Raw genomic sequence first — 21,095 nt, forward strand, 5'->3', positions numbered from 1 at the left:
CTCCTTCTCAAGGGTCATGCCTGGATGCAGGCAGAAGGATGGTGGGACTATCTCGTGGGCACTGTAGAATGTGATGTATAGATACTTCCTTCAGTATGAAGGAAGGGACTGGCCACTGATGTGATGACCGCTAAGAATATGGTCTTCAGAGTTAGGGTTCTGAGTGAGACCACCCCTAGGGATTCAAAGGGGGCCTTGGTTAAGGCCCTTAGCGCTACACTGAAGCTCCAAGTGGGGAACGTCCTGCCTGAAAGGGGGCACAGTGGGAATGCTGCCCTAAGGAAACTCCTCACATGAGGGTGAGACCCGGGGGGTGGGGCTTATGCAGGTCCCGTAAGATGCTGGACTAAGCAGAGACTTGTATCTTCAGCATGTTAGGCCTAAGGCTCATCTTAGAAGAAGGTGAGAAGCTCAGGGACCTTAGCCTGTAAGAGGTCCCTTCCTGGTTGGTGGCATCATCCTAGGAAGTAGGTTCTGTTGGTGGATGTTCTTCCTGAGGTCAGGAGAGTGTTGATGACCCTTATCAAGTAACACACTGCAGCGGCCATTCAACCTTCAGGCCGTCAACATCAGAAATCGCAGACTGCGGTGAAGAATGGGACCCTGACTCAGCAGATCTCTCTGAATGGAAAGGATTATTGGGTCTATTGTCAAGAGACTCATGTGGCTGAGAAATCATGGCCACTTCGAAGCTGGGTGGATTACCTCTGCCTGCTGGTGCTTGATCCTTTGAATGACTCTGGGGATCAAGGGGATAGGTGGAAAGAAGGCTCTTGGGCTAGTCTGTGGTCAGGGCAACCATAAACACAGTGCACCCTTCTCCCGATACCTCATTGTGAACCTTGGCAGCTGGGCGTTCTATTGAGTCAACGGCATAGAAGTCTGAGGCATATGGTCATCTCAAATAGCCTTAAGTAGAGGGACTTCTCCCCTGGAGCCATATCCTGGTGCCTGAGCCAGTCAGCTTGCACATTTAGAGTTCCTTTTAGGCATTCCACTTTTAGGGATTCAAGGTGATACTGGGCCCAGTGGAATAAATTTTGGGGTTCCTCCATCAGGGTCCAGATTTTGTGCACCCCTGCTTGTCGATGTAGGCCTTTGGAATGATGTTATCTGTTCTTACCAAAATGAGTTGGCCCTATGGAAGTAGGACCGAGTGAGGCTAATGGCTCTGAGCTCGAGGACTGATGCTTGACTGGGTTTCCTCCTCCATGTGCCCTAAGTGTAAACCTCTCCACGTGTAAACGTCTGAGTGTAAACCTCTGGATGGCTCCCCATCCAGTCAGGTTGGCATGTGTTGTTAGCGTGATGCATCTTGGTTCCTGAACATGTACTCCCTTTCCTAGGTTTAGAGGGTTGGTCCCTGAACCTGTGTAGGGAAATCTCTTGACTGAGGTTGCTTGTCATGTCAGGTTGGAAGACATCCCCTCCCCATGCGTCCCTCTCTTAGGGATGGGAGGGGGGGTGATGCCTGCTGGAGTATGAAGTGGCTCAGGACCTGTACTGCCTGCTTCACCTGTTGCTGCAGCTCCCTCCACAGGAGTGAGAACAGGTTCGACTATGCCTCCCTCAGGAACTCCTGTCCCTGGACCTGCTTCTAGTCCGGTGGGATGGGGTTTAGGATGCCCTGGATCCCTTGCTGTTGGCAATGGGTCCTGACTTGTTTTCTTCCCTTCTTTAGGACTGTTTTGGGAAGGCTCAAGAGCTCTTCCTGTCCAGCAGAGGAAGGGGAAGAAGGGGAGGCGGAAGCTGGTCATCTTCCCTGCCCATGATCCCACCTGGTAATGGGCACCCTAGCACCCCTTGGGGTGATCTTGCAGGTGATCTACTTAACAGCACTGCAGTTGCAGGAGAGACCATGTGGTCCTGTCCATACCTGGTGGGGATGCTGCTAGAACTGCTTCTCATGGTGGGGCTGCATCAATGATTACTCCTCCTCTATTGTTTGGTTCCCTCGTCTCTGTGAGAGGTTTCCTCCTCCAAGGAGCCACAATAAGTGGGGGCTCCTATATGCACCATGGCAGACCTGGTCCCTTCCTGCTCTAGAGAGAAAAATATGAGATGGCTGTCCCACAGGCTCCTGTCAGCTGGAGTGGCCTCTGGTGTGCCAGGAAAGTAACCAGACAGGATCATTTTTGTGCTTCTGCTGGTGCATTCTTTTTCTTTTCTTATTCGGCTTTGCATGTGCTTGGGAGCAGAGGACTGTGTCTGCCTCTTGCCATGAGGCAGGAAATTTAAGTGGAGCTAGAGAGGGAGTGTCATGGGTGCTCTTACAAAATGGCTGCTATGGTGAGCATGGCTGGTCACAGAATACTCATTTCCCAGCAAGGAACTTGCCCAAGAACCTAAGTACAAGGCAGAGGTGGGATCTTAGTTTCAAAACACAAAACACTCTTTTGAGCCCAAATAAAGATGGTGCTGGAGGGCAGTACTTCACTTTTTTTAATTAAAAAAATCTCAAAACATAAAAACCAGGGCAGGGCAGGGCACGGAGAGGTGTGCCTGGGTATATTGGTGCCCATGAGCACCATGTTGGAGACCTAGCTCTCAATCATAATCACAATAAGAGAAGGGCCCCTGAATGGGCAAGGTCAACCTAGAAAAATGTCTTGTACAGTAATAATTTCCTAAAGAAAATTTTCTTTCTTTTTTATATATGGGAGCAATATATGCTCCCATATATAAAAAAAGTAGAGAGTTTAAAAAAAAATCCCAACAGTTTTCATTCTGAAAAAGCCAGTTGGGATCAATGCCACCTCAAATACATAAGCTGTTTTTAAAAAATTGCAAATTCAGTAACCACAACCACCAAAAAACCCCAACCATAAAAGAGCGGGGACGGACGGACCACAAAATAGAGAAGGAAATGGAAAAAGAAGGGGAGAAAAGAGCATATCTTAAATCATATCCATACCCAATAATCATTTACATCATCCTTGAAATACATTTCGAAAAGGAAGAGGGAAAAAGACTTAACACTCCTGTTTCGTGTGTGTGTGTGTGTGTGTGTGTGTGTTAATATAAGTAGTCCATATATCTAAATAAGCATCCATGTGAAACTGATGACTATAGGAGATATGTTCAAATGTATCAAGAGCAGTAAGATCTTCAGTCCTTTGAATGATAGGTGGTGGGTTCTTTTCCTTCCAAGCTTGAAGCATAAATCTTTTTACAGCTGTAAGAGCTCTCAGTATACACTTTTGCTGTCCATCTGTTAATCCCCACATAACAGGGATGCAATTTAAAAGCACACGGACATCGACTATTATCACAGATTTTTCAAGAAAACGTATACGACCACTGACTTCCAAACAAAAAGAAGCCACTAGAGGACATAAGCTCTTTAAACACTATCACCAGTGGAGAAAGTAAGAAAACTCAACGCCTTTTCAATACACTTTATTTTCAGGAACACAGTGTTGTCCTCCTGTGGAGCAAAGTTCCTCAGCCCTTACAGGCCATTCTTAGGATTGTTTACACAGTAATTAAATCCCATTGAACTCAATGGGACTTACTTTCAAGTAAACATGCATAGGATCAAGCTTCATGCATTTTACAGCTCCTGAACCTCGATACCCATGTTAACACATCACCACACTGCTCGCATATCATCAGAATAGCTAATGATGAAGATGTACTTAATTAGCAAGCTACTATTTAAGCCTCAGGAGTTGGCTGTATCAGAGTTCTTGCTGTGGATATTAATGCAAATGTATTCAGGGAATGTGTCAGGATTAAACACCTCTCAGTTAATGGCAGTGTTTTAACTTGATGGCTTAACTACCTACATTATAATGATTAAGATAGTAATGGCATATTGACCTCAAATTACCCAAGATACTGAGTCTCAGTTAAAGCTCAAGCCCAATGTCAATTGTTTAAAGAGCCAAAATGAAAGATAATTGAGGAAATACAAGCAAATCTGCCATCATGCATACCTTCTTTGGACACTGAACTGGAAGCCTAGAAAATTAGAGAGATGCAATTAAAACTTTATTGAAGCTAATACAAAATTTAAGGCAGTGCCGGTAGGAATACGACAACCTGGCTGAAATTGATATTCATTAGGATACTCCTTATATGAATAGGAACCATTTGGACTTCGTAGTCTTTATAAAAGCCCCAGCTGGTAATGGTTGAAGGTTAATGCCTTACCCCATTCTGTTCAATTTTCTGTCCTAATTAGTCATCTAAATCTATAGCTGTGAGCACCAAGTGTCTCTGCTCAAAAGAAACTAATTAATGCTAGCAAATTAGATCAAGTCCAAAGATCCAACAGCCAAACTCTCAAACACTCCTTGTTAATAGGAAGTGTAGCTGTCAATAACTGCTGTTGGTGGCTATAATGAGGCCTCTTTCTTTCACTGAAAGTGATTTCATTTCTCTTTGTCCTCACAAAAGCTGTTCCATTCCCTTAAAAAAACATGTAGTTGCAGTGGTGATGTTAGCTGTCTGACCCATTTCTTGTGATCAGCTGGGCTGAAATGACATGGAAAAAATCCCTAGTAGGGTAAGTCTCCCCAACCCCACATTATGTTTCAAACAACTTTCCTTGAAAGCCCTAATGCTGGCTTGTGAATATCAAGGTTTTCTTCATCACTGAACACAAATATCTAAATGAACGGTGGTGGCATATAACTGTTTAGTTATTACAAAAGGTGATATCCACAGCCGAAGGAAGTAATTGGATCCAAAACCTTTATCTCTTAACTGCAGTTTATATGTTGGTTTTCTGGGGTGCTTTGCACATTGCAATATAGGAGAATACACACTGAACATTTAGCTTGGACTGTTGTCTACCCCATAATATGAGATGTGACTATGTGTGTTTACTCCACTATGCAAAACATGCCCCCTGAATTAAACCATGATGTAATGATGATAAATACACGATATAGAGTACAAATGGTTACATGCTAAATATTTAACACATAACTCCATATACCGTGTAGTGTCTGAAGCAACTCCAGCCAGTCCAGGCTCAGTTTGCTGGAACCATGCTCAGTGTGTTACAAGCGATCTTTGAAACAGTTCATCCAACTACATAGAACGAAGGTAGATAGTCAAGGATTCAAGAATCAATAAACCTATTTTTTTAATTGACGCTAATAAGTACGTTTCATATCTGAAATCACCTACAAGATGTAGCAAGTCCTTCCAAACAAGTGTTTTATGAATGGTCCATATCTGTAAACTCATGAGATGCTATTTTTAACAAACATACACCACATAAGTACAACCCAAGGTTATACACTCATTTTCTGTATGACTGAATAGTAAACATTCAGGGTGACTGCTCAACAGTCACCAAAACAGTATGTATAACTTTTAATACCCCTCAGTATGGCCTTGATTGGCCAATGCAACCTCCCGCAAACAGTAAACAAAATGCCTCAATACTGCTGGCACAGGGAGAAGCAGAGTTCATACCATGTCAATTTTTTTCCTGTCACCTTTTAGCACAAGACTTACCCAATCTACATGATTCTGTTAGGTCATATCAGCTGCAATCAAACCATGGTTTATTGTGCTGGGAACAAGACCACGCCTCTCCCCAAGCTTGCACATCCCCCCCCCCGCCCTTCTCCTCCTCTGGCGCACCCACAAAGAGCTCAGAAGCTTTGTTTTTAGCGGTTGTTTAAGCATGGCTTGTTATGTTGCCCAACTCCGACAAACTGTGGTTAATCTTATCTGTTTGGGGAAAAAAAAGCCATTTGAAACAAGAAGTGGTTTATAAAGATACCTTCTTTCAAACAAAATAAGATTATTTTTATTTTTTGGACAACATGCTACACTGCTGTTCATCTAAAATGGAAGTGAAAGCTTCTGATCTTCTCCTTGTTGAAGGAATAGAGTGGAGAGCGCAAGCCCAGGGGGAAGCTAAGCTCATTGATAATGAAAATCCATGGTTTATTGTGACGTCCAAATGCAGCCAGTGTGGATACAGCAAGCAAGCTATCATAATATGGACTCTGCTGCTCTTGCTAGCAACCTCACTCTCCTCCCATCCATGTATGTGGTATATGCAGGTAAGCATGTATGGAGTTAATGCAGGTAAGCAAGGGGGTGGAAAGGGGTATGAACAGAGAACTGATCATAAGCTCTTCTTCATATAAAAACCACTGTTCCCAAGTCATTATGTTAATAAATACACTTCCTGTAATGTGCTGATCTTCAACTTCAACCTACAATGTAAGAGCCTGTTTTACCATATGTCTATCTTTCCTCTGTCTTTAGGAGATCACCTTTCTCTCAGTCTCTCTTGCATTGTCTCCTCCTCTCTCTTCTCCAAAAACAAAACAATACTAGAGCTCAACAAAATCAAGAGTACCACTGGTATGACCCACCTTTCATTCAAAGCATGTCCCCAAGAATTAAAGACCAATCTTGCAATATAAAGCAAGTCAGGAAATCTGCAACAGTGAATAATACATTACTTGGCTCCAAGAATTATGTAGCTTTATATTTCTTCTCCCAAATAGGATTGACAGGTATATACAGTTTTTAAATAGTTATCAGTTTACATTAAAAAAAATTGAGGAAAAATTCCTTGCTGATGAGCTAGTATCCCAAACTCTTAGCACTGTAAGTACTCGCACCAAGCTATGCTACCTGTATTTTGTAACTCCAGCTACCTGGGCCAAGACATTATCTCTATCCCAGCCTCTGGAACATACTGCATTCATGTAACAGACCTGGTACTCTCTTTTTTTTAATTACGTAAGATAATAAGTGATGGCCATAAACCAATCCCAGCATGATGCTACTAAGTATTTCACACATTTCCTTATCTACATTTCTGATGAGAGAACACAAGACATAAAGTGCTACTTCAGGTGTCCTTGGGCATTTAAACAGGCAGTGCCAACATCTGTCCAAGCTTCGGGATTGCTTTCCTTTTGCGGATCTTGATGTGTCAGGTGCAAGGGTCATGCTCTGGAGCAGGTGGCCCCTAGAGGGACAGGCAAGATCCCAGATATAGGACTGCTGATTAAGTGTGTATTACTGAAACCATGGTTGACACTGGCCTTACTCTACTATAAGGAAGCCTGAAGTGGTGTTTCATCCCATCATCTTTACTAAGTATCAATGCAGTCCCTGGGGAGAGGAAGAATGGTGGCATTTGGAAATGGCCTTTACCGGAACACTTCCCTAATTCTAGCTGTACAGCTCTGCCACACATTTATAATTGTAAGGGGCTATTCAGCCATATACAGACCTATAAGCATCACAATTACACACTGTAATGAAAGCAATTGTATTCAGACTATTTGAACTGCACCACTTTGATTGATGAAGACCCAATACAAATGGAAGGATACTCCCCTTTTGAATCCCCACTCTATCACAACCCCCATTACTCAACAACTTTCAATACCAAATTCTTAAGGGCAAGACCTAAATGGCAAGCAGAAAATAATTTAGATTTTGGGTGGCATCATGACTATCCAACATTAGCAGTGTTCCCAATGTCACTTGAAGATTTTCATCATTCAGAGCTATCTTCAACTGTTCCAGGAGAAATCAGATGACCACATCTTCAAAACCCATTTCTAGATCAACTGTTTAGATCTTTTAGACACCCCAAGGTATCAAAAGTTGATCAAGTTGGCTATCTACCCTAACTTGATCTCTCTCCTCAGTTACTTTATTTCCCCATCAAAAGATCCTGTGCTCAGAAAAATATTGCAAATTAATCTGGGCGAAGACAGCTCTGTTTTAAAGCTTACATATCTGCATCAGTGCAACCTAAAGGTTCTCAGAATTATTTTCCTGTCAGAGCATGTACTTACTTCTTAACAAACCTGCACTTCCTGTTGGACTCAGTTCCCCCCACTCTTTCAAATGCATGAAAATGGACAAAATCGGGACTAATTCCCTTTATATATTGGACATACAGCTTGCCCCAACTCAATGGTCCAGGAAAGACATCAGTCTGCTAATGATTCTACCCTATCCCTGGCCACCAAAAACCCAATCTGAGCAAAATTGCGCTAAACTCCTTCCAGAAGGCACCCAGGCTCCATCTTTCACAAACCTCACGGGGAAGAAAGCTCTAAACTGATACGGCAGCCACCAAGAATACCTCTACCCTCACTCTTTCAGACCTGATTTGGTATATAGATGATATAACTGAGATGGTATTTCTGGTTGAGCTTAAGGATTATGGTGGAACATAGGGGGCTAGCCCATTTGGGGCTTTATAGGTCACCATCAACACGCTGAATAGAGTTTGGAAGATAACAGGAGATAGTGCAGATACTGCTGTAATATACTTCCGATGTTCCACACCGTTCCACAGCATTTTACACTAGCTGACACCTCGAAATAATCATCAAGCACAACCCTACATAAAGCTTATTTCAGTAGTCTAGGCTCTATTTTATACGGACTGACGATTGCCAGACCTGCATCTTTGAGAAAACACGACGGCCTTCTCACTAAATTGTCTGAGAGCTTTTCTTACCACTGTTCTTCTCTAGGTAGTAGCAGACCCTCAATGGAATCTGAATGCTCTTTCACTGAAATACCTATCTTTTAATAGGATTAATGTGCAAATTAAACATACCTGAATAAAGGGCCTAAATTTAAGACAGACCCTGTAAGCAATGTTGGCTCAATATATTATAGTTTGTAACTTAATACCAAATTTGTTCGCTGCCATTAAGAAGAAAATGAACAGCCTGTTTGCAGCAGAACAATCAGATTAATAAAAATATATAGAACGAGAATTCTACTTGTTTGTGTTTTATTCACACCTAGACAACATGATCACAACACATATGTGGAAGTGTAAACTTGAACACTGTGGATTTTACAATGTATCACAATTATATGAACACCTGTATTCAATATTCCATAGCTTTCTTAACAGATTTCAATGCAGTTGGGAATAAGAATGCAACTTTTTATCGTAGGGCCATAATCTATGTGATAGAGACAGCAGAATATACATTTGAGAGTGACTGTTATTACATGAAATCAAGACTGATATTTGGCATGGAACATACAATGGCTTGAATCCCAAGTTGCTCTTCCATTGAAGCAAGGAGGGGGCAATTTCTGCCACCACCACCCCGATCTGCAGCCCCCCACACCATGCCCCATATATACCACATCCCAAGGGTCCCCCAACCCCCAGGAGCAGATTTTCAGAGAGCACAGGGAGTTGCAGAGGGACATGGGAGGCAATAAGCCCCATTCTGTGAAGGGAACTCTGTTTGGAAGGGAAGTGGGGATCCACGCCCATGTTTATATCATACATAGATGTGTAAATGGGAGAGTGCTTAAGAGCTGCCATACTAATTGTGAACGTTCCATCTGGGCCAATATATCATCTTACTACACATCAAGAGGCTATTATAGACTGCCTGAATTAAGAATGTGTCTGATTTGGGGATAAATATTTAAATTATGCTTCAATCATCTCCTCTTATTGATTCTCACATCCCTACCTTTCACAAACATGTCTGGACCTTTAAAAAAAAACAACACAATTATACACTAAGGCAGGGATAAGCAACCTGGTGCTCCCCAGATGTTTTGGACTACAATTCCCTCCTGTTCCATCCAGCAAGGCCAATGGTAAGGGATTCTGGGAGTTGTAGCCCACAACATCTGGAGGGCACCTGGTTGCCTACTGCTGCACTAACATGTTTCCTGAGTTTGCTTTGGTTGGTGATTGAAACACCCAAATGGGAAGCACCTTTCAGAAGAGATTGTTTATGTTGTGGGGCAGCTTTCCCCCACCTGGTGCCCCCTAGATGTTTTGGACTACAACTCCCAGCATTTCTGACTGGCCACGATATCTGGGGCTGATGAGAGTTGAAGTCCAAAACATCTGGAGGGCACCAGGTTGGGGAAGACTGTTGTTTGGAGCTGCTGTTGAAGTGCTTTGGCATGACATTAGATCTGCTAGTTTGTTTGGAATAGCAGTGATTGGAAAGGCTCCCACACCCTACCCCTTGAGGACTGAAGGTGCCCAGAACTCTGCTTCAGTATTGATCACCTGCAAAACTGTTCATAAGAAAAAGACCCTATTGGCTGGTGCTACATTTGGTGGCAACTTGTTACAAAGATCAACTACTTTGTTTTTTAAAAACACGGTGCAAATTTCATCCCCTCCACCCAATCCTCCTCCGGAACCCTTCCAGTTTTTCTCTTTTGGAGATGGGGCATCAGAGGCTTTACAATATAATTTGGTATGTTTCTATCTTGCTTTCCTGCAAAGGAACTCTGAGCAATGTTTTAGCTTTACTTCAGACCCATGAATTTACTAGGTTCAACATGAGATGACACTAGTACACCAGAAATACTAATATTATTAAGTATCTGTAAAAGCTCTTGCATGCACAAAAATACTACCAGGCTAGGCATTTAAGATTTTAGGACACAAAAGTTTTCATTTAATTATTTTTATAGTTATCCTTGTATGAACTGCATAGGGTCTATTTTCAGTTATCCTTAGGTGCATAGCTTAGTGACATTTATTATGCACATAAAATAAATCAGGATCTTACTGTGTACAGGTAACCTTCAAAAAATCAACACAGACGTTAAGCCAAGAAAGTAGTCAAAGAACTGTAATCTGTAGTTTCAATAAATATGCAATTGTTCTTTTGCTTTCCTTTACACAAAATACCCCTCTCTAAAATGAATGAGTTCTTTGTATTCTTTATACACTAAATCATGGTCCCAAGTTCCTTAGGTGTCAAATACTTCAATGTTAAAGTTTTCTTTAAGCAGTTTTTAAAATCTCAAATCATTCATATTGTCCTTTTATGATCTACATACCCAAAATAATAGCTATAGCGCCTGGCAGTACAGGAACTACCCCCAGCTATCTGACCTACTTCCCCTGAGTGAATGCTTTCAGCCTCTCTATTTCTCTCCTGTTCACAGGACTTGGGTTATTTTGCAATTTTCACAACATCACACCTCTTTCCCCTGTAATTCCAAAACATATGGGGAGTTGCTCCACACGTTGGCAGTTTAGCTGAATGCAAAGATGAGAGCCTTATGCCATTTTCTTCAATGTTATTTTTCCATGCACTATTATAAATCAAATTTAATTTTCATTTATTTTGGTTTATAGTTCAACCTATCCTAAGGGTTTAGAACACAGAAGAGCAAATGTACGCAAGCATTCAGAAGCAGCCCTGAGCCTGGTGAACTCTTAAGTACTAATTTCAAGGCAACAAAGAAGACTGCTGATATTTTTATTTTAGATTTCTATAGGTAAATATTATTTTATACAGGGCTATCAGTGTGCATTGCTCCTTACAGGATTTAATAGGGAAAAATAAACAGGCCCTGTCCTCAAGGAGTTTCCAGTCTGCATTCTGCCAGCTGACATACGTTCCTGGCTGCCACTGAAAATTCCACTTCCTCCAGTCCGAGGTTTATTAAAGCATATGAATGAGGAACATTCCATGCCACCAATGTAACTAAGTGTACAATGCTATTTTCAAGACCAACTGAATCTGAAACTCTATAGTATCAGCTAATGCTAACCTGTTTTCTTTTTCTAAGGCATCTGACCATTACATGTTTGTCTGAATAGGGATAACTGTAATACAGAACAGGGTTAGTGATTCTAGGTGTGTCACTGCATATGGTGACTTCAAAAGTCATCATGTGTAATTGCTCTGCTAATATGCTGCTCTGTGGATATAAAGATTAACTAGCTGGAAGGGGGCTCTGAAGGAACAAGAGTACACTCTATGCCAGGCGTAGGAAACCTGTTGCCCTCCAAATGCTGCTGGACCCCAACTCCCATGGCCAATGGTCAAGAATGATTGGAGGTCCAACAACATCTGGAAGGCCACAGCTTCCTTGCCCTATGCTGTCCTTTGCAAACAACGGCATAGTTCTACAGGTTTCCAGATTGGCAAGAAAGAATGGCTGGGAACAATACCCTTGTCTTCCAGTGCGAGTACAAGAATAATTTTTTCATCAATGCCAACCCCTTGGTTCAGCTGCAACTACAAAACTACCAGAATAAACTCCATGCTTCATTTGTTTTAATCTACTAAATAGAGTTGTACAGCAATCATCATTATGCACCAGCTTTTCCCACCATGTCTTCCAAACAAAAGTGCTGAATTCTTCCATTCTTCAGTGGGACATCCATGTTAAAACCAACTTATTTTAGCAAATAATTTAAACCCAGAAGCATCATTCCATGTCCTGAACTCGGAATAAAATTGAAGAGATACATATCATACACATACATATGCTGCTTCTATAACTGTCTGGCAAAGGATAAAATTCAGGTCACATAAGTGATCAGATGTGATATTTTGTGGAATTTCATACTCACCTTGCACTTGATCAGAACATAGCTCCCTGGCCTTCTCTCTCATGAGTTTTGGAATCAAAACATCCTTTTCTACATGTCTGAGCTTTGGTTCCTCTGAAAGAGAACAACAATATTTCCATTTTTAGATGCAAGTCACAGGTGAACAGAAAAAACAAGAATGCTGTTTAGAAGTGACATATGAAGTCCAGAGTTGTGCATCAGAACTTGCATCAGAAGTATCTTATTTCAGTGCCTGTGTATCAGTTTGACTCCTTGTAAATTGCTCTTTAATTTATCATAATGTCCAATTATCAATAACAGCAAAGTCCCACTGGCAACTAGATATAGTGAGGTAGTTCTAAAGCTGACAATATTTCTATTTACCACATTTGTAAATAATGGATTAGATCCAGATTTAGCCAGGTGCAACTGGGCTGGCAGAAGCAGACTTCCCCGCCATGTGCTCTCACCTCCTGAAAATGCTACAAAGAGTTAGAGGACCCCGCTGGATGGAGTGAACTATTGTGCAAGGGGCATGGGTAGATTCCTAAAAATTGGGTAGAGCCACCTTCTATGATAAAGCCCTTCCATCAACAAAAGGCAGATCCTGAATCCCACCTAATATATCATAGGAACATAGGAAGCTGCCTTATACTGAGTCAAACAATTGGTCCATCTAGCTCAGTATTGTCAACACTGACCTGGTTTGCACATAACAACAGCCCATGGGGTTAAACAACCCATGGTCTGTTGGGGACAAATGGGAGTGAGTGAGCATGCTGCCCCCTGTGCATATGCCACTTCCATTTTTACTCAATAACCTATGATCGGCCTGTTCATAGGTTGTTGAGTGTGACGTGCGAACCTGGAGCAAAATAAACCATGGGCTAACTTCTGGGTTGTTAGCCCCTAAACAACCCAGCACTCCTGGTTCAAACATCATGCTCAACAACCTATGAATGGGGCAATCATAGGCTGCTCATTGAAGTGGATCAAGCAACATCACATAGAAAAGGTAACATAAGAACATTCAACTTCACAGTACTGAACAATATCTAAAGTCAAGATAGAAACAAAAACTAGGACCAATACGAGACTTTGCTATATTAGCTAATATGACACAAGCCAGAGGCATGCATCACAACAGCTGAAGCAACAACTTATTGCAGGGCAAAGTTAAAACAGTAAACAATCAATAAAATACTCCTTCAGTTCCAGAGCTATAGTTCTAGAGGCCCTAAAAGGTATAGGAAGCTGTCTTATACCTGATCAGACAGTCTGTCTATCTAGGCCAGTATTGTCTCATCTGACTGCCAGCATATCCTCAGGCAGACTTATTTCATATCAGCTGCTATTTGCATGTTTTAACTGGAGACAATGGCAGACTCAACCTGGGACCTTCTGCATGTAAGCATGCGCTCTACCGTCAAGCTATGGACCCTCCTCATACGTTGTTCGAACATGTTGTGGCCATATAATTGCCTTTTTCAACCAAATAGCACTGAAGTCACATACATATCAAAAGAAACACATAGAACTAACTGCAATTCGTTCTATCATCAGCAACTACTTTGCTGTCCTAGCCTTGACAACTTCCAGGTAGAGTTTCCATTGCAGCACAAGCTGCAATAAAAATTGTAGGGTTATTGGAGCGTTGTTTCTGCCCTCCAACAAGCCATGCTGCCCTGGTTCAGATGACATGACAAGCCACACCTAAGCGATAGTTCTGAAAATCATGCCCAGCATGAGTTGTGATTTAAGTAAGCCACCATGGCTTAAATAATGGGCCAGTTTGCAAGCCACCTTGACTTAAACAAGCTACGATGACTTATTTGATCATGTGAACTGACCCATTGTTTTACCCAGTACAATAAACTAAAAAGGTCTATTAGCAGTCCCCTGCACTAGTTGTCCGGATCCATTCCATTTTCTTGAGGCTAAAGAATGCAGAGCTATTCCATAGGTCAGGGCTGGGCAAAAGGTAGATCTCCAAATGTTTAGTACAACTCTCAGAAGCCCTGCCAGCTAGGGATGGCAGAGAATTCCGCCACGGATCTCAGTGAGGCCAAATGCCAGTGCATTCGGCCCTCCGAACTCCGTGGCGGAACGGCCTGCCACACCCCCACAGATCCCCCCCGGGACGAGACTTACCTGGGGTGGATCTTCTGGGCGGCGGCAGCAGCTGGTCTTCCGACCAGCTGCCGCCGCCATTTGCAGTCTTGTAAAAAAAAAAACACACGACGTGATAGGCTACGTAAAGATTTACGTAGCCTATCATGGCTGGGTTTTTTAAAAAAAAGCCGCATACGCAAATGGCCGCGGCTATGGCCGCCGCCATTTGCGTTCCTTATTTTTGGCCGTCTTAGTCTACGTAAATATTTACGTAGACTATGACAGCGAAAATAAAGGGGAATGCAAATAGCGTAGCGGGCGCTATTTGGGTCCCTTTTTGATTCGCCGTTTTAGCCTACGTAAATATTTACGTAGGCTAAAACACTGAATCAAAAAGGGATGCAAATAGCGCCCGCTACGCTATTTGCATTCCCCTTTATTTTCGCTGTCATAGTCTACGTAAATATTTACGTAGACTCAGATGGCCAAAAATAAAGAACGCAAATGGCAGCGGCCATAGCCGCCGCCATTTGCATATGCGGTTTTGTTTTTGTTTTTTTTCCCAGAGCCCTCCGCGGCCGGAAATCCAGCTGCGGACGGCTCTGGCCTGGCTGGGCCTGGCCGGCTGCTCCGCGGAGCACAGCCGGCTGTGGAGGATTCCAGGGGGGAGGAATGGATCGCCTCCCCCCCCCCCACCATCAACATAATCCGCGGAAAGGTAAGTGACTTTCATACAGCCCTACTGCCAGCATGGCCAATGGTCAGGAATACTGGGAGTTGAAGGCCCAAACATCTGGAGTTCTACTTTCTGTCCACCTCTCCTATAGGTTACAAAAGGGTGGGATCTTCTAATTAAAAGAGGTGATTCCTTGGATCAGAACAGACAATTTATCCAAGAGTACTTTTCCCATCAAAGCTAGTCCGAGACATCAGACATGTACTTTCCCCATATAACTGCTTACTTTCCATGCATTTCCTGTACCTTAGGTGTTCATTTCACGCATGCAAACAGCTCACAAGTGTGCAGGGGCCTCCACCAGGCTTGCAGCCAAACAGTGTTCACGTGAAGATGTCATTTGGGAGAACCCATGCCTCCACACAGGGTGGGGGGAAGGGCATATACTTACAGCTGCCATATAGCCTCTGTGTGTGAGGTGGCCCTCTGGCACAAAAAACGGATCACTTGCACACAAAATCCTAAGATTTATTTTCCAGATTCCCTGTGAGGAATAAACAGGGAATCCATGAAAATGTTTTTGCAATGCACATTAGGAAGGTACTGATGTTTTCATCAGTACCCACAGAATCTGAAGTTGTTTGTCAGTCTCTCTCTCTGGGCTATATTATATACACTTCATATTATGGTTTCCTTTAGGAAAAAAACTTCATATTTTCAAGTACATAGGTTCCTTTTTTCCCATTTTACCAGGCTGCACTGTTCAGACAAGCTGAAATTAGATTGTGTTTGAAAAGACTTTGGGAAGGTGACTCATTTCTGAATAGTTTTGGGGTTTTTTAATCTTCATCAGTCTGCAGCTCTGGAAGTTTTCAGAAACATGGAACACTTAGTACAGTGATAATAATGCACACAATAATGGATAGTTCCTTCCTTTTTGATTTCAATAAAGTTATTACAAGTGTGTATATTTGGGGAAATTTCAAATGCAAGAAATAACTGGATCTATTCTAATGTCCATAGTACAGTGTTCTAAAAACAATGGGGACTACAATTCTTTGTCTAAAGAAAACATCTTCATGTTCTTTTCAAAATTCTAACTTTCCAGCTCATTTGTTTTTCTGTTCCATTTTTTTCCTTACTCCAATGAGAGAGAATTAACCACACTAACTCCATCGCTGATGTAGTCAAGTGCCTTTGGGGGTGGGGTTATTGGTGGATCCAATGAGGGAGCTGTGGATCCAAGACCAGCCCCAATCACCCTGTTTCAGCCCCTACAGCAAAACACCACTGATTATTTAAATAAGCCACTATGGCTTAAATAATGGGCCAGTTTGCCTATTATACAAGAAGAGCTTTCTGCTGGTGTACAATAGGGTTCTCCAGGGACATAAATGCCATCTTGCCAACGGAGCAGTACTCACGCCACTTCCTGTGGCACCTCAGTCAGCTTTCAGCCAGCTGTAGGACTGCAGCCTTTAATCAGGTTTACACATAGTAACTTGTTTTGTCACCTGTGATGGGCAAGGACCACCACCAGACGACCAGGAAGGGGAGCATTTTTTTTCTTTTCTTTTTTACGAATGATCAACATGTCACACCTCACTAACAAATGTGTGGGTAGCTGAGCCAGTAAGTATGCTAATAACTTCTGTGGAGTTACTTCCAAAACTGTCTTTAGCAAGCCCTACAGGGTATAACTAAACCTATTGTTTGCTGTCTGAACTACATGTTTATGCCCAAATCTTGCCAAAGGAAACTTGAAAGAATGTCATGCCCATACCAAGTCAGACTAAAGCCGATAAAGAACACAGTCCTGTAGCTCAGTTACACCTTCAGAATACTTGTGCTTCCAAGCTGTAGTAGAATGATGGAGTGGTACTGTTTAACAATGGTGTGGTACACAACAACCATATTTGCAGTTGTTTCAAAGTTTCTAGTTATTTCAATTGAAGCAGAAGAACAAACAGCAGGCAGCAAAAAAAAAAAAGTGGGGGGAGGCAGATGATATGTTTAAAGGGTTGGGAAAGTTAAAAAAAACAAAAACAAAAAACCTTCACCCACTGGTGTCAACAAAACATGAAAGTGGGTGCTAGGAAAGCCTCCCTTGGGGAGAGCATTCCAAGAAAGCCTTTCACTGGTCACCACCTGTCTCACTACAGAAAGAGTGGTAACTGAAGTTTCCAAAACATTTTAGAAGGTAGCTCTGCATAGAATTGTAATAATCTCATCTGGAGGTTATCAGGGCATGGATTATTGTGGCCACCAGGCCAATTCTGCCTAGATGGGGATGCAGCTGATATGCGTGGCTAAGTTGCTTAAAGCTGTTATTTCTTCACAAAGCGCATAGTTAAACTAGGGAATTCGGTACCACAAGATGTAGTGATGGCAACCAATCTAGATGGCTTTAAAAAGGGATTAGGCAAATTCATGGAGGATAAGGCTATCAGTGGCTACCACTCATGATGGCTATATGCTACCTCCAGTATCAGAGGCAGTATGCCTACGTACACCAGTGGCTGGAGAACATGAGTGGGAGGGTGCTATTGCACTCATGTCCTACTTGTGGGTTTCCCACAGACATCTGGTTGGCCACTGTGTGACCAGAATGCTGGACTAGATGGACCCTTGGTCTGATCCAGCATGGCTCTCCTTATATTGCCACCTGGTCCCCCAATGACAGATGTGGATCAATCAGCATTCCAGACTATGGGCCTGGTTCTTTAAAGGGAGTGCAACTCCATCCAGAACAGTTTAAACATCACTTTCTAAGTCAAATGAACTACCCACCAATACTACCTCTGTCTTGTTAGGACTGAGCTTCAGTTTATTGACCCTCATCCATCCTTTTAACGATTCCAAGCACTGCTTCAGCACTTCTACTTGGGAAAAAGTGCATGTTTGGGAACATTTGTTTTTCTCATGGACAACATACCCTACACACACACACACGACTCTGATGGAACATGGCAGAAGCCAACAGAAAGCAGAAATGGCTACCCCTGAGTGGGTTGTTAGAACCTTCCAGCCCCCATCCTATTAACAATTTGGTAATCCAGGGTACAATCTAATACAGTTCCTTGGAAGTAAGTCCCATTGAACTCAGTGAGATTTCCCATTGTGTAAGCATGAGTAGGATTGTGCTGTAAGTAGTTTCTTTAGCTCCCTGGGTCTACTTCTATGTATAAATTGACTTCTAAAAATAGTTTAGAAAATTAAATATATTTGTATTTTCCATAAGTTTCAAATTTTGAGATTTCACTACCTTACATTCGCATCAATTCAAATTAAGAGAGAGCGTAAGGATGACAACACTAGGGAAAAAATTTCAAAGCTTTTACTTCTCACTATTCTATCATCACCTTGAAGTCAATTTTCACCTTTTTCACTGGCTGAATCTGTTATCTTACATTTTGCTTTGGGGCTCATGTGTTCTTGCAATATAGCAGTACTGGATTATGAGAATACTGACAAGCATGTTTGCTAAAAAAAAAGAGAAGTCACAATGCTTATATTCTTGTAGGTCAGGAATCAGATTCTGAAGCAATTCTGTAATATTTGGGAAATAAATGTAAAAATATGAACAGAGATAAAGCAACTATATATGTTGTGTAATTTGGATGTAAAACAGTATAAAGAAAGAAAAGAATATCCAGCAATGACACAAAAATAACATAAAATCAGAAGATAGTGCTCACTTCTGCAAATAGTTTAATCTGACCGGCTGTTGATAAAACAGCCATTTCGGAATAACCAACATAACTCTTGAGAGATGACAGGTCAGTTGGCCCCTTGGGAAACTACAGGAAGGAGCAGTAATTGCCACAGCCGGGGGGGGGGGAGTTTTGTGGCTCACAACTGGGAAGGAAAGGGTTCAACCTCCCTGCATGCTGTAGTCTGGATGGAAATTATCCCCCTGACACTCAAGTATTACCTTTTAAAAGTTGACAATGAATTATGACACACATACTACACATTTAATGCCACTTGTGCTGGCCCTGGATCACATAGCTGAAGAAGCAAAGCTAGCTTTTCCTAGAATGGGGGTGAGAAGCAAACACATAATCAACATAGATCTTTTAGTACTGATATTGTATGGTCTTGGCAGGCTGCACAAGGTAAATTCCTGCTGCCACAATTTGTAGTTTCCAAATGTTCAAAGTAGCTGAACTTTTCAAAGGCAGACAAATGGAGACTGCCTTATATTACTCTAAACTAGAGGTTACTCAAGGCATGGATTACGGAGACAAGATCCTGATGATTAAGGAAAGAATGTGGCTTGCACACCACTTGGAAAAAAACACTCAGCTACAATCACCAGATTCCTGGAACAAAGCGGTGCCAGAGGAGGAAGAAAGGATACACCAAACCCTGGATGCTCTGAATAGGGAAGTATTCCCAAGTAAGTATACGTAGCATTGCAGGATTGATAAAGGCCATAATAATGACTGAGCCAGTCACAGAAGATGATCAGATTACCGAGCAGGTTGGCTTCTCAAGTATAATATGTTCCAATTTAAACACACACACACACACACACACACAAATCACTTCCTCTCTGTAAGAGATATACGCACACATCACAGCCACAATCATTGTAACCTCAATGATACACATGACAGCAAAGAGAAAGTGGCAATGGCAGTCACTTAAGGAATTTAACATTGCCAAAGCCAAACATAGCTTTTCAGCACATATTGCTACTAGCAAGAATGGTCCCAGGAGTAAGATCTCCGAAAACCATATATCAGTCATACATTTATTAGCACATCACCAGCCACAGGTGACAATGTGCCTTGACAGAACCTGGAATGAAGAGCTCCTCAAGAATAAAAAAAACTGTTTTTATAGGGAAGGTGAAAACATGAGAGAGAAGGTTTGCACCCCTCTGGATGACACTGTTGTAGCAGGGAAAAACAAATCAAATAAACATGCGAGCTAAGTGATTAACATAAAACATGCATCTGGAATAAGGAATGCAGTTAGTGCTGGACCAGTGTATAGCTCAGCAGCTACAGGGCCGACTTTAGAGTCAGAAGCAGACACTGGGACTGCATAGTCTCTCTCCTCTCCTGTGGTGATGTGGGTTTTCCAGCAAATTTTGAACTGAAAAGCTTCCCATGCAAATTAGGAAAATTTGCACAGCGTAATTTGCATCAAAACTAATTCAATTTACCTTCAAACATGTTCTGAAGCCCTAGAACGTGGGGTGGCAACTTCTGGCCCTCCAGATATTTTGGCCTACAACTCCCACCAGCCCCAGCCATCATAGCCAATGTTGAGGGATGATAGGAGCTGTAGGCCAAAACATCTGGAGGGTAACCCCTAGAGAGTGGTCTAGCTTAGCATCCTTATTTTACTTGTAATTAGTAAATAGCAAAGCTAAAAAAAAAGTACCCCATGTTATTATTTTTTTGCCTCAATATGCTATAAGTATTTGACCTGAAACACTAGAGGAAAAACATTACAAACACACTTAATATGATTTAAATGTTATATTATGTAGCATTTGTTACTGGAATATGGAATCACCTGAAAAACATTAATTACAACTTTGAAATCGCCAAGCTTGCTTAATATTATATTTGCAATTGGCATCAACTCATTGTTACTAAGGAATTTATGAAACGGAATTTTTTCTATAGAAAAATAAAGCAACATGAAATGGAAAACTTTCTGACCCACGTCACTGCTCTCCTGCAGTAACTTCTCTAGCTCATGTTAAACACAGTTAAAGCTTACTTTTGCACCACGGTTAATGCAAACCATGGTTTGCTATTAGCCAGAGTTTTGAAACCAGCTTCAGACACTTCTGTACTGTTAACCACAGTTAAAGTTAGTTCTTAATTATCTTGATTGCTTGGAATTCATCAAATCCTGTTTCAGACAGGGTAGGTACAAGAAGTTTTAATTTAGATTCTCTAAATTGAACCCCAAATATTATTCACTATGACTAAAATAATGGAAGTACTTGATTAAATAGAAAGGGAGTTGCTGTTGTTGCTT

The 21,095-nt window shown here is 41.9% G+C and overlaps 1 protein-coding gene across 2 annotated transcripts in view; it reads right to left on the reverse strand.

Annotated features, from left to right (window-relative positions):
• Nucleotides 1-21,095, reverse strand: part of CMC1 (C-X9-C motif containing 1) — a 53,885-nt gene that overhangs the window by 25,756 nt on the left and 7,034 nt on the right. For both annotated transcript variants that reach the window (XM_084858286.1, XM_084858288.1), the window contains exon 2: nucleotides 12,323-12,415. In XM_084858286.1, coding sequence (XP_084714412.1) covers nucleotides 12,323-12,415 — 93 coding nt within the window. The remainder of the gene's footprint in view (nucleotides 1-12,322; nucleotides 12,416-21,095) is intronic.

Source organism: Heloderma suspectum, chromosome 5 (assembly GCF_057233095.1).
Source record: "Heloderma suspectum isolate Gila_16-S chromosome 5, 16-S_ref, whole genome shotgun sequence".
NCBI lineage: Eukaryota > Metazoa > Chordata > Lepidosauria > Squamata > Helodermatidae > Heloderma > Heloderma suspectum.